The 22,898-nt window shown below is 38.4% G+C and overlaps 1 protein-coding gene and 3 non-coding genes across 4 annotated transcripts; 1 reads left to right on the top strand and 3 right to left on the bottom strand.

Moving 5' to 3' along the window:
- Positions 1-38: 38 nt before the first annotated feature.
- trnaa-ugc lies at positions 39-110 on the bottom strand. Its single transcript has one exon. It is a non-coding gene; the product is annotated as a tRNA-Ala (tRNA).
- Positions 111-242: 132 nt separating this feature from the next.
- Positions 243-314, bottom strand: trnaa-ugc. Its single transcript has one exon. It is a non-coding gene; the product is annotated as a tRNA-Ala (tRNA).
- Positions 315-632: 318 nt separating this feature from the next.
- On the bottom strand, positions 633-704 carry trnaa-ugc. The gene has a single exon. It is a non-coding gene; the product is annotated as a tRNA-Ala (tRNA).
- Positions 705-6,741: 6,037 nt separating this feature from the next.
- tomm70a (translocase of outer mitochondrial membrane 70 homolog A (S. cerevisiae)) lies at positions 6,742-21,352 on the top strand. The gene is made up of 12 exons (XM_048199742.1): positions 6,742-7,059; positions 10,421-10,594; positions 10,680-10,806; positions 11,135-11,244; positions 11,337-11,485; positions 15,480-15,687; positions 16,262-16,396; positions 16,965-17,072; positions 17,247-17,363; positions 17,496-17,593; positions 17,685-17,807; positions 19,200-21,352. The coding sequence occupies exons 1-12, from the start codon at positions 6,823-6,825 to the stop codon at positions 19,351-19,353; spliced, it is 1,740 nt and encodes a 579-aa protein (XP_048055699.1). The 5' UTR covers positions 6,742-6,822; the 3' UTR covers positions 19,354-21,352.
- The last annotated feature ends 1,546 nt before the right edge of the window (positions 21,353-22,898 follow it).

The following is a 22,898-nucleotide window of genomic DNA, read 5'->3' as shown; positions in this document are numbered from 1 at the left end:
AAACAGGAAAACTGTGCACTTGAAAGAACAACATTGCTTGGAGATGCTGGGGATTGAACCCAGGACCTCATACATGCAAAGCATGCGCTCTACCACTGAGCTACATCCCCTGATGACCATGTGATTTTTACTTGTGCATTTCAAAATGTAAAGGTGATAATCGAGAAGAAAACAATACATGCAGATAAGGTTGAGAGGTTTTAGAAACAGGAAAAAAGCGTACTTGAAAGTTCCATCTTGCTTGGAGATGCTGGGGATTGAACCCAGGACCTCATACATGCAAAGCATGCGCTCTACCACTGAGGTACATCCCCTGATGATCAGGTGATTTCTACTTGTGCATTTCAAGATGTAAAGGTGATAATGGAGAAGAAAACAATACATGCAGATAAGGTTGAGAAGTTTTAGAAACAGGAAAATAGTTTACTTGAAAGTACCACCTTGCTTGGAGACGCTAGCATGCGCTCTACCACAGAGCTACATCCCCTGAAGTTGATGCATTCTTCCTCTTGTGTAGATACATATGCCTTTCAAGTTGTAAAGGTGTTAAAGGCCAACGTTGCAATTCATGCACCAAATTGGTTAGAGATATGCATGTGGTTTAATCCTTTTACTTAAAGCCCACCATTGCTTGGAGATGCTGGAGATTGAACCCAGGACCTCATACATGCAAAGCATTCGCTCTACCACTTAGCTACATCCCCTGACTTTGACAAGTTTTTCCTGTTGTGTAGTTACATGTGCCTTTTATTAGATATATATTGTTCACAAGGGCCAATATTGGAGCACATGCACATAAGGTTTAGTGAAACAAAATGTACAAAAAATACATTGAAGCAGTAAGCCCCACATGTCTTTTGGCCATCCTAGTTTAGCATCAATGCACATCTACCTTAGCTTCTCAAGATGGAGGTCATTCACAGTGTCGAAATGAACTGTGCTATTCTGCACTGCAACACTAACCAAAAAGAAGTTGTGGAACAACGAGAAGTAACGGTAAATCTCTGTAGGCTACAATAAGCCTTAACTTAGTAAAAATAATACACAGTCTCAAATCTACTCAATACACTAGGGTAACAGCACAAGGAAGGTGAGGGACAAAGCACTCTGGAAGGCAAGCTTCAGTTTGAATGTCACTCCAAGGTTCTTTTGTGCGTGCAGCCTCCACAGTAATGAGCAGCAGGTGTGAGCACTCACTCTCTCTCTCTCTCTCTCTCTCTCTCTCTCTTCCACACCTGGTGGAGCAGTAGAGAACATACAGAAAGAGAAGAAAAACACCAGCACGCATCTAACAGAATATACACTACCATAATTCACAACCACAGAACGTTTTGGCGATAAAGATATCTCCAACCCAGATACTTTGCACATAATAAAGGGTCACCTTTGTGGAGAGGTTAGGCTAGCACATACATCCAGGACCTGGCTCATCTTTATTCATCTTCTTCATCCTCATTTGAGGTACTTGAATCCACCTCCAATATTTGTAAATTCCAATTTGGTTTATAAGGCCAATCTTGATAATATACACTTTGGTTGCCCTCTAAAATTACTTTTCCATTAACTTGACATCTTAGCATTTCCATTGCTTAAACATGGCACCTTCCCCTCGTCCATCTGGATGCCACTGTGGTCGAAGTTATAACCAAGGAACTGCACTGATGACTGGTGGAAGGAGCATTTCTCGGCTTTAAGGAAAAGCTGAAAGTCTCTCAGGCGTTGCAGGACCTCCGCAACGTGGCGTTGATGGTCGGCCATACTCCGGGAGTAGATCAAGATGTCATCTATATACACCAGCACGAACTTGTGGAGGAACTCCCGAAGCACCTCGTGGATGAAGTCTTGGAAGACGGAGGGGGCGTTGACCAGACTATACGGCATCACCAGGTATTCGTAATGGCCGGTGGGCATGACGAAGGCAGTCTTCCACTCGTCCCCCTCACGTATCCGGACGAGATTGTAGGCGCTGCGGAGGTCCAACTTGGTGAACACAGTGGCACCGCGGAGGTGTTCCAGGGCAGCTGGGACGAGAGGAAGGGGGTATCTGAACTTGACAGTAATAGAGTTGAGAGCCCGGTAGTCGATGCAAGGCCGCAAGCCTCCGTCCTTTTTAGCCACAAAGAAGAAGCTAGAAGCAGCAGGGGAAGTTGATGGTCAGATGTATCCCTGAGCCAGCGCCTCCTCGATGTAATCCACCATGGCCTTCTCCTCCGGGATGGATAAGGGGTAAATCTTACCCCTTGGCACTGACGCACCCGGAAGCAGGTCGATGGCGCAGTCCCATGGCCGGTGTGGAGGCAGCTTGGAGACTCTCTTGGGGCAGAATACGTCGCTGAAGGGGGCGTAGCAGGACTGGATGTCCACAGATCGTTTCTCAAGGGGACTCTCAATGGATGTGGCACAGACAGGTAGGGAGTCGGAACATGGAGACTTGGGAACAGGTAGGCTGGAGAAACATTTCGGAAAGCAGGTGTCGCCCCACTTCAGGACTTCCCCAGTCTTCCAAGAGAGGATGGGGTTGTGCTGCTGTAACCACGGGCGCCCTAGAATCACGTCAGCGGTGGAACCCTCCAGAACCTCGATGTCCTCGATATGCAGCACTCCGATTTGCAGTTGAACTGGTTCCATAATGCGACTGACATGTCTTCTACTCACAGGTTTGCCTGTTATTGAGTCGATCTGGTAGGTGGACGGCGTGTTCTTGGTCTTGATATTGAGCTGATGACAGAGGGCGCCAGAGATGAAGTTTCCCGCTGACCCAGAATCGAGGAGGGGGCAGATACTGGAAGAGAAACATCGGCAGCAGTAAGAGTTATAGTCGTGGTGAGTGGTTTATGCGTCTGGAGAGTAGAGACAATGGCACTCACCATGAGGCGTGGAGGACGAGTTGGGCATGAGGAGAGTACATGCCCTGGTAATCCGCAATATAAACAAAGATTCTGGGTCAGCCTTCTCTGTCTTTCAGCAGGGATCAGCCGTGAGGATTCTATTTGCATGGGTTCGTGAGCTGGTTCTGGGGTGCTGACGGATTCTGGTTGGCAGAGGAAGGTGTTGTGAAGAGTTTGACCCTGGTGCTCTTCGAGACACGACTGCATACGAGTGGCGAAGCGTATTGACAGTTGGATGAAGCGTTCAAGCCAGATGGTGTCCTCGTATGCAGCGAGATGCAACCGCACTCGAGGATCCAATCCTTGACGGTATGACGTCAGCAGAGCTTGTTTGTTCCATCCACTCTTGGCAGCGAGGGTCCTGAACTGCAGAGCATATTCGTTAACTGACATTTTCCCTTGTTTCAAATTATACAGTTTCTCACCGATAGATGAGTCCCAGGACTATTTTCCACACACTTCCCGGAAGTGTTCAATGAAGCCAGAGTAAGTCTGCGTCACGGGATTATTCTGGGACCAGATGGAATCAGCCCACTGCAAAGCTCTACCAGAAAGTTGTGAAATGAGAAACTCTACCTTTGAGTAGTCAGTTGGGAACAAGTGCGTTTGCATCTCCAGGGTCAGGGAAACTTGCAGGAGGAATCCATTGCAGCCCTCCGCCAAACCAGAGTAGGGCGCCGGTTTGGCCATGGGACTGGTGTAGACGGGCAGTGAATGAGAGGTGACGTGGATGCGGAAGTGATGGCGGGAGCTGGAGCTGGCGGTGGCGTTGGTGGTGGTGGTTGCACGTTGAAAGTGCGGCGAAAAGCATCCACCAAATCCTGGAAGGGGTCTGAGTGACTCATGCTTGTGTTCCGCTGTTATGGTCCGGTCTTCTGTTACAATAGGACCAGCCAGGAGACAGGAGATAGTTTAACTACTATTATTGAACACAAGCAGAGGATATTGGTGACAACAGGTGAGTAAGCAGATGCAAGTTCGTGACAGATGAATAGTATGGAGAATGATACTGTCCTTTTGCGGTTGCAGGGTAACAATGGAGAATGATACTTGCTGAATGGAGTCGATGACTGCAGACAACACTTCACACCAGACTGGAGATGAAGAGGGAGACTTGGAGACAAGGAAGGCAGGTAAGTAGCGAAGGGAGTCCTTAAGGTAAGCATTCAGGTAAGTCCTTAGATGCAAACGAGACCGGACAATGTGACTGTGTGTGTGAGTGTCTTAAATAGTGCTGGTGATGAGAGTGCTGATGAGGTGCAGGTGGCGGTGATTAGTATTCCGGAGATGGTGCGCGCTGTGATTGGACGGTGCTGGAGCCTGGCGTGTCTGTGACAATAAGTCGTTATTTAGGTTTTTTTTGGTGCTCCAAAAATATTCTTGTCGCTTTATAATATTAATATTGAACCACTGTACTCACATGAACCAATTTTAATATGTTTTTAGTACCTTTATGGATGGAAGTGTCCATTGCTCTCTATGGAGGCCTCACGGAGCTATCGGATTTCAACTAAAATATCTTAATTTGTGTTCTGAAGATTAACGAATGTCTTACGGGTGTGGAACGGCATGAGGGTAAGTAATAAATTTTCATTTTTGGGTGAACTAACCCTTTAATAAGGAAAGTACACAACAGAATAACACCCCATCCCACCAACAATATTGCAATCTCCAAAAACATTCCCATACATGCGCCTAACTTTGAATCAAACCAGACTCATATTTTTTATCTTTTTAACCTTTATTTAACCTGGAAAGACTCACTGAGTTTAAAAATCTCTTTCACAAGAGTGACCTGGAACACTAGCTATATTTGATTATCTCTTCCAGCATTTAACTTCTGTTCTTTTTAACTTAATCATGACTTTGATCAATTTTCCTCCCTGAGTAGTAGTATTTGGTCTAAAAGTACAACACTGATTTGTCATTCAATGTCATTCTACTTGTTTCAAGTATTGGAAACACTTCATGATACTGTTCCGTCATTAATGAATAACTACACAGAAACAAATGAGGAACGCAATATTAATAGTAACTACTATTAACTAAAAAAGAAACTCTGATTAACTAATTAGTAAGTAATAGTGCTTAATCAAATGTGGTAGTTCACTATTAGCTAATCAATAACTACTATTTTTTTCATACCTCCCAGAGGACTACTAAGAACTACAGGCTCATAATTAATGTGAATAATGCATAATGTATTATTAATTCTATAGTAAAGATTATGGTAACCCATTAGTTATGACTCAAGTATTACCAAATATTTCAGAAGGAATTACTAATTATTTGGATCAGTATTCTAAAGTGAAAAATATGATAATTCTCTAGTAAACATGATAATTCTCTCTTTTGAGGTTTTTGTAAAGTATTGAATAGTACTCAAGTGTCACTACATCCTTCAGAGGAATTACTAATTATTTGGAACAGTATTCTAAAATGAAGATCATTATAACTCCCTAGTAATGACGGAAATCATTGTAAGCTTTTGAGGTTTTTGTGAGGTTTTTGGATAGTAATTCCTTCCGATGAATTTGGTAATACTTGAGTCTTTAAATTGATCAAAAGTGACAGTAAAGATTTTTACAAGGTAAAATGTAAAATTTCTAATTCAAATAAATGCTGCTCTTTTAAAAGTTCTATTTAAAAAGAATCCTAAAAATGTATCACAGTTTACACAAAAATATGAAGCATCACAATGGTTTTCAACATTTAATTATAAGAAACACTAATAAGAACATAAGAAATATTTCTTGAGCAGCAAGTAAACAAATTATAATAATTTCTGAAGGATCATGTGACACTAAAGACTGGAGTAATGGCTGCTGAAAAACCAGTTTTAACATCACAGGAATAAGATACATTGCAAAATATATTAAAACAGAAAATATTTATTTTAAGTTGTAATGCTGTTTCACAATATTACTCTTTTTACTGTATTTTTGATCAAATAATACCTCAGTGAGCAAAAGGGACTTCTTTCAAAAACATTTTTAAAAATCTTACCAACCCCAAACTTTTGAACCGAAGTGTATGCTTTCTTGCATTAATGGTAATATTATGGCAAATGCAAAGTAGGTCAAACTAATGGCCTGCAGTGGCCCTACACAGGCATATGCCCAGTGTATCCACCCTTTCCCAACATACCCACATTTTGTCCAGTGGGCTGCAGGTGGGCATTGGGGCCCCAGTGGGTTAGCATTAGTGTGGACATCCTGTGGGCCCACAACGGGCTCCATTGGAGATGTCTTCTACTTGAACACACTCAACCCACACTTTGGGCTGTTCCGCTGTATTGCAGACAATACAAAGGTGTGTGTGTGTGTATTGCTTGAAAAAGCTTTCATACAGGTAAAGCATGCCCTCTGCACTGAGATACATTTCAAATGTGAATTATTATTTGAGATGCTAGCTAGGGGTGTAGGACCTCCTTGAATGAGGGGGCCCATATTTCTGAGAAAAACGTTGAAAAGAAAAATACAAAATTCAAGTATAAATACTAACATGGCTGCATGAAAACCAAGACAATAAAATATAAAAATGTATAAAAATGTTGGAAAATAGCAATAGTTTAATTTTCTGTAAAAAGTTAATTTTTACTTTCTTATGTGGAACACTGATTACAATTTTAGTTGTTTACAATTAAAATTGTAATAAGAAGCTACCACATTGCAGTTTAAAATCTATCTCCAACAATGGCATATTTCGAAATAAATGTTTAATAATGGAACATTATATAAATATCAAAATATATTAAGATTAAAGTTTCAGATTATTGTGGATAACTATCTGTAGTCCTCCAGTATCCCATGATACCACCTGCTCAGTGCTCAGCGCGGTGACCTACCAAGTGGCTTCTGTAAAGGAGGTGGCTCGTTGTTGCGTAAGCACGCTAGTGTGTGAGTTTGCGCGTTAGCTGAGTGCTGCTGCGTGGATGATGGCTGCGTCGAAGCCAGTAGAGCCTCAGTCCGCGAGTGGGCTCCCCCGCTGGCAGCTGGCACTCCTAGTAGGGACACCGATCGTCCTTGGCGTCGGAGCTGTTTATCTGTGGAACCGAAGTCGCAGCAAAGAAAAGCAAGGGAAAAAGAATGGAGAGAGGAAAACTCCTGAAGGAAGCGCTAGCCCTGTCCAGGGCCAGCACGGAGCGACTAACCCAGAGCTGGAGAACATGGTAATGTACCCAATTATAAAGCATAACTGTTCTTTTTTTCTTAATAGACCACATTCATATATTTGGACCTGTCATTTAGCCCATAAATATTTTCTTGACACCCTAACATTACTGCAGTCTCAGTCAAGGACACTGCTTGACAAACTAGCCCGTGTTAGCGAAAGTGCATTAACGTTAGCCAGTTAGCTTCCAAACGTGCGCTCCTAAACCACATATGTGATCAAAATCTGCGCAGTCAGCTAGGAGTGTCAAATGTTCTTGGTTTGATAATCCTAATGCAGAATATAGTTTGATCCTAACGTTACGCGGTTTTATGTAAAATTCTGGTGGTGTGTGCTGTATGCGAGGGCGGGGAGATAGTCAGAATGAAGCAAATCCACATGTGTCAGTTTCCTTGTTAGCTATATTAGGCTTTTATCAGTTACTTTTATTGCATGCTTGTACTTTGTGGTGACGGCGTCTCCTCTAGTTTAACAACATTTAAAGCTAAAAATGTTGTCGAACATGGACCTGTGTATGCTTAGATTATAAGGTATAGTATACGTTCCTGTTACACAGTCTGGGTCGAGCTCTGGGGTCATCTCTGTTCATATGATTCCGTCATGAAAAAAACAAAACATAATGGTGTTTAATTTGTGAGTGAACTGTTTGACTTGATTCTTTTTGGTCAAACTAGTGTGCATATCAGGGTGATTAAACATTCTTATCCAGTAATCTCAAATGACTGGAAAGGTCATGGAACGCATAACAAAAAGTGTGGGAACCCAGGGTTGCCTCTAATGACACATGCATGAATTACAAATTACAAATTTGTACAGCCAATATTAGGGGTTCCTATTTAATTATTATTTTTTCAGTCTCAAATTGTGAAAGAGTGGGTAGAAGGGAGCATGAAGAATCATTTTCACACATGAATCAGCACCTCAAGGTCTGAGTCCAGACCTTAAATTCATTGAAAGTCTTTGGGATATGCTGGAGTAGATTTTACAGAGTGCTCGACTCTTGCATTGCCAATATCGGCACCAAGATCGTGACCAAAAATTGATGCACCTGTTGATGGAAAAAATGTTGTGATGTTATTCAATGTATCTTCCCTTCCAACAATTCTTTCATAGTTTGAGCGTGTTGAGTCTTGGCTTTGTCATCCTGGAATATGGCCATGATATGTCTTCCTACATGATTGTTTAAGAAATGAGACCCTCCATCAATTAAAGTTAAAAGAACCGTTCCCAAACCTATAACATGCTAGAAACATAATAATCACAGCAATAAGGATCCTGTCATAGACTCTTAAGTATTTGCCTATTTAAATCCAAACAGCGACTTTTTTTCTATAATTAAATTGCAGACTTTGTGATTCGAAAGCCGCACGATTTCTATTCAGTGCTGGTATATCATGAAGCCCTGGGGCCCGTTCTTCGTACGTCGCTTATTACATCCGAGATCAAATGACACATCCAAGATGATATCATCGTGCTAATCATGATCCGGCTAATTGGGTTCTTCGAACACACCTGTTGTGTATGATTAGTATCGCTGGATTGAGTTATCTGAGATAAATGCGCATTCATGTGTTGGCTTAAAAGGGGATATGTATCGATAGTAGAAACATTGATCAGCAATGCAGCGATTGGCTGGAGTCAAGACGGCAACGTAATGACATCATAGAATGAGAAAAGACACCTGACGAAAAACTTGACGAATTTCTAGACATTGATAAGGAAACAGCCAAGCGAATAAATGACAGAAGAACGACATAAATGTTAGATAAATGAAATGTGTACTATTTTTTTTTTTACATGATTACCCAATTATTTAGGCTATATTCACAATTTCTATTATTTGTACATTAAATTTTTTATTTCAATGTTGTAATTAGCAACTAATTTACCTTTGAAGCATATTTGACAGCATTAATTAAAGTTTCTTAAGGGTCAAGATCAAGTTATCTGCATCTCCTGCGCTTCATCAAGCCACTCCCACAATATATGTCGCGGTTCAAATGCACAAATGCATGTATGGCATAGACATCTGTACATCATGTGTGTAAAACTCCAATAAAAAATATTACGTAATTATTCCCTCACGAATGAATCTCTCACAGAGTAAAACTGTCGGTGTCTATATTATGACACTACACGGCATTATAGTGTTATTTGCAAATTAATTTTTAAATCATTATTATTGTCCCTGGTTTACATTAGGGTACTCTTGTGGGAAAGTAGCAGAGGCTGGGACAGACTTTAAACATCACCTCCACTTAAAAAGATGCAATCTAAGGGGCCGTTCAGACCGAACGCGTTTTTCAATTCCAATGCGCTACTTTCCCATTGTTTTTCTATGTAAACACGCGCTTGACGGACGTGCATGACCGTTACGCTCGCGTCTCGCGTCTTTTGCAGCGCCTCACACATGAGCGCCGCGTTTTTAAGACGCCGTGTCAAGTTAAACGAATTTCAACTTTTACACGCAGTGCCACTCATCAATGTCAGTTCCAAAACAGTGGACCAATCAGAAGAACTTGGAGGCGGGGCAAGCGTTGCGAGTTGGAATGACAACTGTTTTATATAATGGCAACATGGCGGAGTAGGCGCTCATTATTATCTTATTTTCTTTTTTTTCCATGTCAAAACTTGTATCTGTAAATTCTGCAGTTTGCCTATTTCTATTATTTCCGTTATTGTCGTTATTGCATCACGTCTCAAATGCGCGTCTCGAGACTCTCGCGTTCTGTGCTGCGCTTTTTTTAAAACCACTCCTGAGCGCTGTGTCTCTGTTTTTAGACGCAAAGACGCGTTCTGTGTGAACGGCCCCTAATACTGTTTACATGAAATAAGCCTGCTCCCGAGCAGGTTTGAGCTTACGAACCTGTTGCTATGACAGCAAGTCTAGGATGAGCTTCGAAGAACCAAACGATCCAAGATCATGCCAAATCGTCAACAATCAAATCCAGCTAACTGAGTTAACGACGTACGAAGAACGGGCCCCTGGACTAAACTGTTTGTGTGTGTGTGTCATTCATTAATATGTAAATTTAGCTGCAGCCAAGTAACTGCGTGACCCACCTTTTCCCACTCTGTGACCCACAAATGGGTCGTGACCCACAGATTGAAAACCCCTGTTCTAAATGACAGTGTTACACTTTTGTGTTGGAATTTATTTACTATGTATGTCAGTTGAAAAGTGCTCTAGTTAATTTCTTTTCTGGAATTAATGAAAAAGCTTAGCAGTATTTCACTACCGATAGAGCAGATCATATTATACCATGATTCAATACCAAGCATTCAGCTTTGTTTTATCATACATTCTATTCATCATGCAATTTTAGTTTTATTTAAAATAATTGTGTCTGCCCATCCAGAGTCCCCTTGACAGAGCACAGTCTGCCAAGAATAAGGGCAACAAATACTTCAAGGCTGGCAAATATGAGCAGGCCATCCAGTGCTACACAGAAGCCATCAGCCTATGTCCCAAAGAACAGAAAGGAGATCTATCCACCTTCTACCAGAATAGAGCTGCAGCCTACGAGCAACAGGTTTGTCTGAGTCCGATGATAATTTGTAGCATCACTAAGTGTTATAAGTCTGAACAATTGCTTTTTATTTGTTTTTGTGTTTTAGATGAAATGGACAGAAGTGATACAGGATTGTTCTCAGGCAGTCGAGCTGAATCCTTGCTATGTAAAAGCCCTTTTTAGGCGTGCCAAAGCACTGGAAAAACTGGATAACAAGAAGGAATGCCTAGAAGGTTAGCTTTATTTCTGGTTTGATTTGAATTGTGTTTCTGTTATTTGAATTTTAATAGAATTCTTTTTTCTTTTTTTGGTGGAAGATTTTAATTTTAAAGTCATATATTTGATGTGTTTCAACCTTTTTGCATTTTTGGGTTGATTTTAAGCACCTCTAACCTGTTTCTAAACAACCTGCTGTCACAATCGCTGATATTAGCCACTAAATCAAGTTGTCATTAATTACCATTAATTGTTTTAATTAAAAAATAACTTTCTTTTAACATTGACAACATCCTGTTCTCTGATATAATGTTTCAGTCGCAAATATGTTTCTGCTTTTTGTAGATGTGACAGCAGTATGTATTCTGGAGGTTTTTCAGAACCAGCAGAGTATGCTACTGGCAGACAAGGTGCTGAAACAGCTTGGAAAAGAGAAGGCCAAAGAGAAATACAAGGTGGGAATGTGACCGAAAGGATCTCAGATCTGCATCACATAGTTATATCATCTACCTTCTTTTTTTTGCTCTGTCATGTTTGCTCTTCTCAGAACCGGGAGCCCCTTATGCCATCTCCTCAGTTCATCAAGTCCTACTTCAGCTCCTTTACTGATGACATCATCTCACAGCCCCTACAGAAAGGTGAAAAGAAGGATGAGGATAAAGACAAAGAGGGTGAGGCCTCAGAGGTCACAGGAAGGTGAGAGCTGAGGGTATTTTGCCCATACACACTGAGATTTGTACACTCTGTATGTGTTTTTGTTGGTATTGGTTTCCTTTATATTCTAAATGTTTAGTGTCTTATTTTTACATTATTATAATATAGTCGCAACCAAGTTTATATATATATATATATATATATATATATATATATATATATATATATATATATATATATATATATATATATATATATATATATATATATATATATATATATACACAAACCCGATTCCAAAAAAGTTGGGACACTGTACAAATTGTGGATAAAAAGGAATGCAATAATTTACAAATCTCATAAACTTATATTTTATTCACAATGGAATATAGATAACATATCAAATGTTGAAAGTGAGACATTTTGAAATGTCATGCCAAATTTTGGCTCATTTTGGATTTCATGACAGCTACACATTCCAAAAAAGTTGGGACAGGTAGCAATAAGAGGCTGGAAAAAATAAATGTACATATAAGGAACAGCTGAAGGACTAATTTGCAACTTATTAGGTCAATTGGCAACATGATTGGGTATAAAAAGAGCCTCTCAGAGTGGCAGTGTCTCTCAGAAGTCAAGATGGGCAGAGGATCACCAATTCCCCCTATGCTGCGGCAACAAATAGTGGAGCAATATCAGAAAGGAGTTTCTGAGAGAAAAATTGCAAAGAGTTTGAAGTTATCATCATTTACAGTGCATAATATCATCCAAAGATTCAGAGAATCTGGAACAATCTCTGTGCGTAAGGGTCAAGGCCGGAAAACTATACTGGATGCCCGTGATCTTCGGGCCCTTAAACGGCACTGCATCACATACACAAACGCTACTGTAATGGAAATCACAACATGGGCTCAGGAATACTTCCAGAAAACATTGTCGGTGATCCAGATCCAGATCCAGATCTAAACATGATCCAGAAGCGCAGGCGTTTTCTGAGCCAAGGCTCATTTAAAATGGACTGTGGCAAAGTGGAAAACTGTTCTGTGGTCAGATGAATCAGAATTTGTAGTTCTTTTTGGAAAACTGGGATGCCATGTCATCTGGACTAAAGAGGACAAGGACAACCCAAGCTGTTATCAGCGCTCAGTTCAGAAGCCTGCATCTCTGATGGTATGGGGTTGCATGAGTGCGTGTGGCATGGGCAGCTTACACATCTGGAAGGCACCATCAATGCTGAAAGGTATATCCAAGTTATAGAACAACATATGCTCCCATCCAGACATCGTCTCTTTCAGGGAAGACCTTGCAGTTTCCAACATAACAATGCCAGACCACATACTGCATCAATTACAACATCATGGCTGCGTAGAAGAAGGATCCGGGTACTGAAATGGCCAGCCTGCAGTCCAGATCTTTCACCCATAGAAAACATTTGGCGCTTCATAAAGAGGAAGATGCAACAAAGAAGACCCAAGACAGTTGAGCAACTAGAAGCCTATATTACAGGGAGTGCAGAATTATTAGGCAAGTTGATTTTCTGATCATATTTTTTTCCCAAGCACATTTTACCAATTCCAGTCCACATCAATCTTAATAACTACTATTAATATTGTTTTTAATCATTTATAAGTGATATATAATTGTTCATGAAGGCTGGAAATGAAAAATGCCTTATATTCAGGTGTGCAGAATTATTAGGCAAGTTTTCTTTTACAGGCAAAATGAGCCAAAAAAGAGATTTAACTCAGACTGAAAAGTCAAAAATTATTAAATACTCATGAGAAGGACGCAATACTAATGCAATACTAGAAATTGCAAAGTTAAAGCATGACCAAGGGACAGCAAAATGCTCATTGGGTCAGCGGGGTCAGACAAAAACAGGTGGAAAAGAAAAGACACGTTAACTGCAAAATAATTAAGAATTATGTGTGAAACCATCAGGAACCCTTTAGTCTCCAGCGCCACCATTTTCCAGAACTGCAACCTACCTGGAGTCTCCAGAAGTGCAAGGTCTCAGGATCTCAGAGACTTAGGTTAGCTAAAGAATCCTAAAAAATGACCCGCACTTGATAAGAATCACAAGCTGAAGTGTTATAAAATACATGAAGACTGGGTTTTTATAGGCCTTATAAACAGACAGCTTGAGAGTGACTCCTGAAGGACCAGCACCACATCCTCTTGTACCACTGTTTGAAGAATTTATCTTCCAGAATCTGGCAGTAAGTTTTGGAAGATCATTTTTAGTCCATCTCTGCAAGACAGACATTTCAGGATAAGAGATGGACTAAAAGTGAACTCAAACACCTTACTGCCAGATTCTGGATAAATTCTTCAAACAGTGGTACAAGAGGATGTGGTGCTGGTCCATCAGGAGTCATTCTCAAGCTGTCTGTCTATAAGCCCTATTAAAACCCAGTCTTCATGTATTTTATAACACTTCAGCTTGTGATTCTTATCAAGTGCGGGTCATTTTTTAGGATTCTTTAGCTAACCTAAGTCTCTGAGATCCTAACACCTTGCACTTCTGGAGACTCCAGGTAGGTTGCAGCTCTGGAAAATGGTGGCGCTGGAGACTAAAGGGTTCCTGATGGTTTCACACTTAATTCTTCACCTTAATTCTTAATTATTTTGCAGTTAACATGTGTCTTTTCTTTTCCACCTGTTTTTGTCTGACCCCGCTGACCCAATGAGCATTTTGCTGTCCCTTGGTCATGCTTTAACTTTGCAATTTCTAGTATTGCATTAGTATTGCGTCCTTCTCATGAGTATTTAATAATTTTTGACTTTTCAGTCTGAGTTAAATCTCTTTTTTGGCTCATTTTGCCTGTAAAAGAAAACTTGCCTAATAATTCTGCACACCTGAATATAAGGCATTTTTCATTTCCAGCCTTCATGAACAATTATATATCACTTATAAATGATTAAAAACAATATTAATAGTAGTTATTAAGATTGATGTGGATTGGAATTGGTAAAATGTGCTTGGGAAAAAAATATGATCAGAAAATCAACTTGCCTAATAATTCTGCACTCCCTGTAGACAAGAATGGGACAACATTCCTATTCCTAAACTTGAGCAACTTGTCTCCTCAGTCCCCAGACGTTTGCAGACTGTTATAAAAAGAAGAGGGGATGCCACACAGTGGTAAACATGGCCTTATCCCAACTTTTTTGAGATGTGTTGATGCCATGAAATTTAAAATCAACTTATTTTTTCCCTTAAAATGATACATTTTCTCAGTTTAAACATTTAATGTAATCTTTGTATTCTGAATAAAATATTGAAATTTGAAACTTCCACATCATTGCATTCTGTTTTTATTCACAATTTGTACAGTGTCCAAACTTTTTTGGAATCAGTTTATATATATATATATATATATATATATATATATATATATATATATATATATATATAATATAATGTGTGTGTATGTATTATGTTATATTATATTAAATATATATCAACCGATTCCAAAAATGTTGGGACACTGTACAAATTGTGAATAAATTGTGAATCACTTAAGCCATAACCGACTGTATTTACGAGAGACACTTCACACAATGGACATTTTGACAACTGTGTGCATTTGACCATTCAGGCGCAAGAAGAACTGATCGCGCACTGAGAGAACTGGGATCGCGTGCAAGAAAGAGAGATCCTGCCTATATATATATATATATATATATATATATTATATCTTTTCCACATTTGAATCAAAATAATTTCCTACATTTATTTATTAATTTATTTAAGGCACAGTTTTACAAACAGGTCTTAGATTAAGCCAGAATTAGGCCTTAGTTCAATTAGGGCATTTAAGTGGCTTTTATTAATGTGCCTTAGAAAAAAAAACATCACTGGTGTGCATCTTGAGACAAAACAATAGCACTGGCATATTAAGAAATGTCAGTGCAAGTTGCTTTCAGTAAAAACCGCTCAAACATGCGCTTTAGTCTGGGACTAGACTTAAGCCTTGTCTGTGAAACTGGGGGTACAATTATTAAATTAGTTAATTGACCACTACTGTTTCCTCAGCTCAGGCTACCTAAAGGCTAAGCAGTACATGGAGGAGGAGAACTACGATAAGATCATCAGTGAGTGCACAAAGGAAATTGAGTCTGGAGGCAGGTACACAGCTGAAGCTCTTCTGCTGAGAGCCACCTTCTACCTGTTGATTGGCAATGCTACAGCTGCACAGCCTGACCTTGACCGTGTCATTAACATGGACAATGCCAGTGTCAAGGTAACAGATTATGATTGATTGTTCTAGAGCAGGGATGTGATTTTTTTTTTTTTTTTTTTTTTTTTTTTTTTTTCGGATTTATACGGCTTTATGAATTTTCCTGCCCTTAAAAAGTATCTCGCATGAATTGTGTGAATCTGAAGGGGGGGTTGCTGGTTGCTGTATGATGACTGAAATCATGAAATGGCCTTAAACAATTACTAGCTTGTGGTGCCATCTGCGGGACACTATTAGCATGTTAGCCAGGGTTCAAAAACCAAGTTTAGAAATCTGTTGTTGTTAACAAAGTCAGGTTTTTCTTCTTTTTTTGTTTTAACTGATCACATGCCTGCAAGAGTTCAGATACCTCCTCTTACTGCCATTTTTATCAGTTACCAAATTACACATTAAATGTATACTTAAAATTAATAGAATCAGATTTACCAGTCTCTACCTATCTGGCAACACATGTGGTTTTATAGCTTTTAACCCCAAAATTATCAGAGATTAAAACATTTAGTTGACATTTACATTAAGGAAAGTTGTATGTCTTATTGATCCTATAGTGTTAATGCATCTTTCTGATGTGTTTTAGTTGCGTGCTAATGCGCTAATTAAACGTGGAAGCATGTACATGCAGCAGCAGCAACCCCAGCTCTCCACGCAGGACTTCAACATGGCTGCAGAGATTGATCCCCGTAATGCAGACGTCTACCACCACAGGGGACAGGTATGACAACTTCACATTCATGTTGGAATTTTCACCTAAAGATACACTTAAAAGCAAGCCCTTATGGTGAATTTTCCTGGTATTAATATTTGAGGATTCCATTTTCAGTCAAGCCATTTTCCAGCTGTAATCTTCATTTACAGTTTTTGGAGAGTCAGGAGTCATTGTGTGACTGCATGTCTCAGTGGGTGGGTGTTAATAGCAACTCGTATCCCTGCTGAGTTTATGACCCTGCCAAGTTAATGACCTGCAGTGTCACTCATTTCAGCTAGCAGAAGTTTCAGCAAAAACAATTCCCTGCCAAAATGTGCAGTTTGTTTCTGTTTGTAATATTCTTGAGGTGGCCTTCACCAATTTACCTTGATGTTTGTGCACCATAGCAACTAAATGGAATTTCAGTCAAGCCCATTCACTTAAGTACTTGTGTACAATTTGCTTTGTTCTGCAACATTCCCTAACAACTGTGTTAGGCACAACAATTAGCAACAACATTAGCAATATTCCCCAACAATCAGTAGCAACAAACATTATGTATTAATAACCTGTTGGGCATATTTTCACTTCTCAGTTGAAGATTCTGCTGGATCAGGTGGAGGAGGCTGTGGGAGATTTTGATGAGTGTATAAAACTTAGACCAGATTCTGCACTTGCCCAGGCCCAGAAGTGCTTTGCATTGGTAAGTACCACAAGAGAGTACTGTTTACACATTAAATCCTCTGCACTGGCACTGTTTGTGAAGGCATTTGAATTACATTTATGGATGTTGTGTACTGCTAACCTAATAGGACACATTCTCAATTTTACTTATTGTAAAAACGGTATAAACTTTATTGCCTTTTTTGTCTTGTAGTACCGACAGGCATACACTGGAAACAACCCATCCCAGGTACAGAAAGCTATGGATGGCTTTGAGGATGTCATTAGGAAGTTTCCAAAGTGTGCTGAGGGCTATGCTCTGTATGCACAGGTACTTCTCACCTTTATGGCATAAAACCATAAAATTGCACTTTATCAGAGTTTACTTCATATCTTTATCTATAAGATATGTGTCTTGTCTTTTTTTTCTCAATTTTTTTGTTTTGTTTTTTTTTTGTTATAGGCACTAACTGACCAGCAACAGTTTGGTAAGGCTGATGAAATGTATGATAAATGTATTGAACTAGAGCCTGACAACGCCACAACATATGTCCACAAAGGGTTAGTTCTATCCTTTTTTGTATTTTAAAGAATCCTATGTTAATCTAAGTTCAACAAAGAAAATACTCATCAGTTGTGTTTCTGTGTGCAGTCTGTTGCAGCTTCAATGGAAGCAAGATCTGGAAATGGGGCTTGAACTCATAAGCAAAGCCATTGAGATTGACAACAAATGTGACTTTGCTTACGAAACTATGGGAACCATTGAAGTCCAAAGGTTTGTGATGAACAAAATGTTACATTGCGTTCCTTAAATGACCTTTTTCTATACTTTTTGTGTTGTATTTAAGTCATTGATTATTTGAAATCATTGAAGCCATTGAAAAATTTGTTGAAAGGTTGATGTGGCTATTACAGCCTTATTTTATTACGGGGCTCATCACAAAGATTTTTGTTCTACTGGCCTGATTCGGCCACTGGTTCAATAACAAATACATAAAATAAAATAGTTATTTTCGTTTTTTTTTTTTTTTTTTTTTTTTTTGACCCATGCAACATTGTAATAAATAAGGTTATGACACCAAATTTTTTGGATACCTGAGGAATTTCACAATTCTCGATTCCACTTTCAATGCACAACAAAAACGACTAGCCTAACTAATATAAAAGTTCTCACAACCCCTTAGACCTAGTTTTTCCATTCTAGTGCGCTACTTTTCCATTGTTTTTCTATGTAAACATGCTAGATGGACATGGATGACCGTTGCTCTTGCGTCTTTTGCAGCATCTTGCGCATGACACGGCATTCTAAAAATGTGGAGCTCAAGTTAAAATCAGTTCAACATTTAAAACGCACATCTCAAGACCTTGCTTTTTTTCCCCATTCCACTGCCCACGTCTCCCGTTTTTCAAAGCAAAAACGCATTCTGTGTGAACAAGCCCTAACAGCATTATTACAGAATGAAGTGAATAATCAAATATGAAATAACACAGCAATTAAATATAGATTAATCCTTATTAAATTTACAAAATTATGTAGTCAAGAGCAGTGAAGTTTTTTTGTTGTTGTTGTTGTTTTTTCCCCCCCTTCTTTCCTTTTGTCTTTTGTTGTTTGATTCACATTAATGACAAACAGCAGCAGGTTTATTAGGCTGCTGTTACTTTAAGGGCTAATACATACTGATACGCATGCATTTTCTATCTCAACTGTTTACGTTCACTTAAGATTTAACTTTCTGTGTGTCTATGAGGATACTTGCCAAGACAGGCATTTTGACAATATATTGTGTATTTGTCTATTCATGTGCAAGAAGACTCAAAAGAGAACTTAATGCAGTATTTGTGCACTGTTTGGGAAGAGGCTTTCTGTGCTGAACTTTGGATGTGTGTGCACAGAAAATGGCACGCATGTACCAAATTAAGTTCTCTTTTGCATCGTTTTGCACTTGAATGTTTTAAAAAAAGCGTTGGAATATTTAAATTGGCAAGACAAATGCAAATGATAAACTTTTGTGACGATGCAGATCGGGCCAGTGACATTACATCAACTGGCTTGAGAGTCTTTCACACTGTCACAGGCCATTGGGCAGTTCTTATAATCGAGCCCTGTATTAGCTTTGGACAGAATATATGAAATTGTGTTTTAAAAACATTTACATTTTTTCCACAGAGGCAATCTGGACAAGGCTATAGACATGTTCAACAAGGCCATCAACTTGGCCAAGTCAGAGATGGAGATGGCCCATCTCTACTCCCTCTGTGATGCTGCTTATGCCCAGACAGAGGTGGCCAAGAAGTATGGGCTCAAGCCTCCCACGCTATAACTCTTGCTTCTTTTCTCCACTCTCTACTGCCGGGCCAGAGTACACATCTCATAACCTAAGTTTGATATTTTTTTTCTTTATTTTTTTTTACTTCATCATAAAGATGATCATTATCAATGAAAAGGAAGCCCGAACATGTTCTGCTACTACATGTTTACACCAATTTTGAGGACTGGAAGGTGGCAGAGAAAATGGAGGAGCAGCAAAAGGAAACAAGAAAATGCAAAAAAAAAAAAAAAAAAAAAAAAGACTGATAGCTGCTGTGTTAGATATAAAATCATCAGTGGCATAGTTCAAATCCTCCCTCATTGAGTATGGCTTAGACTATCTTATGACTTACAAACGGCACTCATTTGTTCATGTTCAGCCTCCCCTGCCAATTGGTTTGACAGATGTCTTCATTCGGTAATTATTTCTTTTTCTTTTTTTCTCTCTCCAAAACACCAGATTCACTACGTTAAATCAGTGTTTACCATCAGCAGGACTGCATTATGTATTCATGGTTTGATGCTGTAATGTGCGTAAGCTTCGTCCTTTCACTGTCACATCTTAGCAACCTTATTTGCATTTTTTGTTGTATGGGAAATGCAGGATTAAAGTTTTAGTTGATGTTTTTTGTGTTATAAATCTGTATGTTCTTGTTGTGTGATGACACTGTAAGAAGGGGATTATATCGAGGAAAGGTTTGACATTTGGCCATACAGTTCTTCATTTTTGTGTGCATTTTTATCTTAAATTTTTGATTTTTTTAATCTATATAAATATTCTGTGCAGCAATGAGAATTTTTCTTTAAATATAAATGTCAATACACAAAGTTACATCCTACAGATATTCAACTGACACAAAAATAAGAGACAAATTGCACATTATTTAATGTTGTATAAGATAATATAACTAAAGTAATTTAAAACCTTCTTAGCCCTGTATAAGAATTTTGCTGTGAAGTCACCTTGCCCATCTTATAAAACTGAGGCACTAAAATGTTAAATGTTAAAAACATAGCTGTGAGAAACATAATGTTGCATATTTGTGCAAAAACATAAATGAACCTAGAAACATTAAGAATCGCCAAAATTACATTCCTCTCATTTTGTGTTTAAAACTGCACATATCTGATTTTATTTGTTTAATTCCTCTGTGAAATAAAAATGTCATTGAGGGGTATATTTGAAGAATGGCTCCCTTCTTGAAAAATATAAATGCAGGAAAATAAAACAAACACCTTGCATTTAGCATCTATATATATATATATAATATGAAACATTCATAGATTGGTAGTTACAAGAGTTGGTTATAAATCCTTTTTTTTTCAAGAATGATTTTTTAAAATCATTTTTAATAAAAGACAGTAAATTATTTTTCCTTGAGCATTGCAACTATGATTTCTTCGCTATCTGCATTCATTCAGAAATTAGAGAAGTTCATTTCTATATTTTATACTATTTACCTGCTTTAAGTTGATTTCAGTATCAAAACAACAAAATGGCATTGCTGTCTTTCAAATGTGGATTGCTTAAAATATTTTCCCTTATTGAAGCTCTATTTTAAAACCACTGTTGACTGAATGTGTAACAGTATAGGGCTTGGACTTTCGCCTGCCCAGTTTACAGGGAAAAAAAGGATGTGATCAATTGCCTATGCATGTACAAATTAAGCGTTGCCTAATGTAGATGTTTACATGTTTGTTTATTTTCTTTTTTCCAATCAATTAATAATGGATTTACAGACCAATATTGATGGAACAAGTCATTCCAGTCATTCTGCTGCATGTTTGAAGATCATAATAAATGATTGTTTTAAAATAAATTACAATGCAAGCTAATTGGCACAACCTAAAGGTTTAAAATGAATTTGTTGTTCTGAATCTGTTGAAAGTAGCTGTGCAAAAAAAAAGAAAAAAGAAAAGAAACGGAAAAATGTGATGTCGCTAAAGTTTACTTGTGTAATATTAATGTATGATACCCTAAAATAAACAAGTTGTCCACAGTTATTCATAAAGCCAGCTTGCCTTCGTGTTTCGATGCAGATTTACATTTATTAATTTAGCAGATGCTTTTATCCAAAGCAAATTAGTTTTTTTATCTGTAACTATTTTTATTTAATGCTTATTACATTTGCTTATTAATTAAATGCACATGCCCAGGGACAGCAGATGAAAATGGGGTATTTTTGCTTAAACTGGTCACATACATCACCAATGTAATTTTATGTCTTTAATGCCATTTTACATTTCACTTTTTATTATAATATAAGTAGCAAATATGTACAAATATCTATACAAATATAGAAAGAAAAAAATATGCACAAGCACAATGTTTTTTTGTTTTTTTTTTGAGTGGAGGTGGCTAACATACTAACATTGTTCTGTTTAGGGTACTTTTATTAATCAGGTTTCTTAGAAATCACATATCACTTCTCCCAGGTCTATGAAACGTGTCACAGATTGAAATACACACAAATAGAGAAACCAGAAAAATCTGGCTTAGTTGACTGTGGTGTTTCTTTCTTTTCTTCTTTTATTTTTTTTATTTACCTGAAATGTAAAAAATGAGATACAGGGGGGACTAACTGACATTCCTGTGCTCCATATACGGCCTCTTCTCAGCTCTTTTCCGACATGTTGTAGAGGTGGCACAAGTGCATTCTACTGGGTTTTGGCAGGCAGAAGTGCCTCCTGTGAGATCCTGTGAGGACGGCATGAATTTACGCTTCAGTATAAAGTTTTTGCCAGGATAAAAACATCAAATGAGATCAGTAAATGAGCATTTGCATGAATCCTTGACATCAAAAGTAGAACACTCATTTAACAACAGTGGACTTTAGTTCAGGGCCAGTCGCAAAAACTGCTCAGACTCAGTTACGTAAAAAGGCAGTCTAATTTGCATAAAAAAGTAAGACTGTTTACCTCTTGTTTAACTGCTAGTAGGTCAAACTGTAGTTCTCAAGACATGCTATTTATGCAACTGGCCCCTGTGTTATTCAGTAGTTTTGCTTACAGGTTTTTGCCAACATCTATCCAGTTGTTTGTGTGAAAGTGTAGAAGTTGGCGAGCATCTTCACATGATAGGTCACATGAAAACAAAGTACACTTTGAAAAGTCAAAAGCACCCAAAGAGCCAGGGTGATGTAGTAACTGTGTCTTGACTTCTCCTCATGGCTAAAATGTATTGTTGACTGTGTCTCCTAGAGGAAATTAATCAAATTTGCTTGGATGCTGACCATTTCTTGTGTAGGCTATGTGGAATCTCCATGAATAATTAAAAAGTAGTATAAGAAAAATAAAATAATATACATATAGGCTATATCAAAATTATTAATCTTTATAGGTTAGGTCTATTTGTTTCTCCTCTAATACAATTTTCCATATCCACACAAAAAAAGCTTGTACAGTATATAGGGTCTAAATGTGGACCATAATATTTTTATCTTTGACAAAATTCACAAGTATAATCAATATGTATAACCTAAATCAGTGGTTCTTAAACCTGTCCTGGAGGACCACCAGCTCTGCACATTTTGTATGTCTCCCTATATCTGACACCTA

The sequence above is a fragment of the Megalobrama amblycephala genome, linkage group LG8 (genome assembly GCF_018812025.1).
Source record: "Megalobrama amblycephala isolate DHTTF-2021 linkage group LG8, ASM1881202v1, whole genome shotgun sequence".
In the NCBI taxonomy this organism is placed as follows: domain Eukaryota; kingdom Metazoa; phylum Chordata; class Actinopteri; order Cypriniformes; family Xenocyprididae; genus Megalobrama; species Megalobrama amblycephala.
This window is presented reverse-complemented; position numbering and strand designations above follow the sequence as displayed.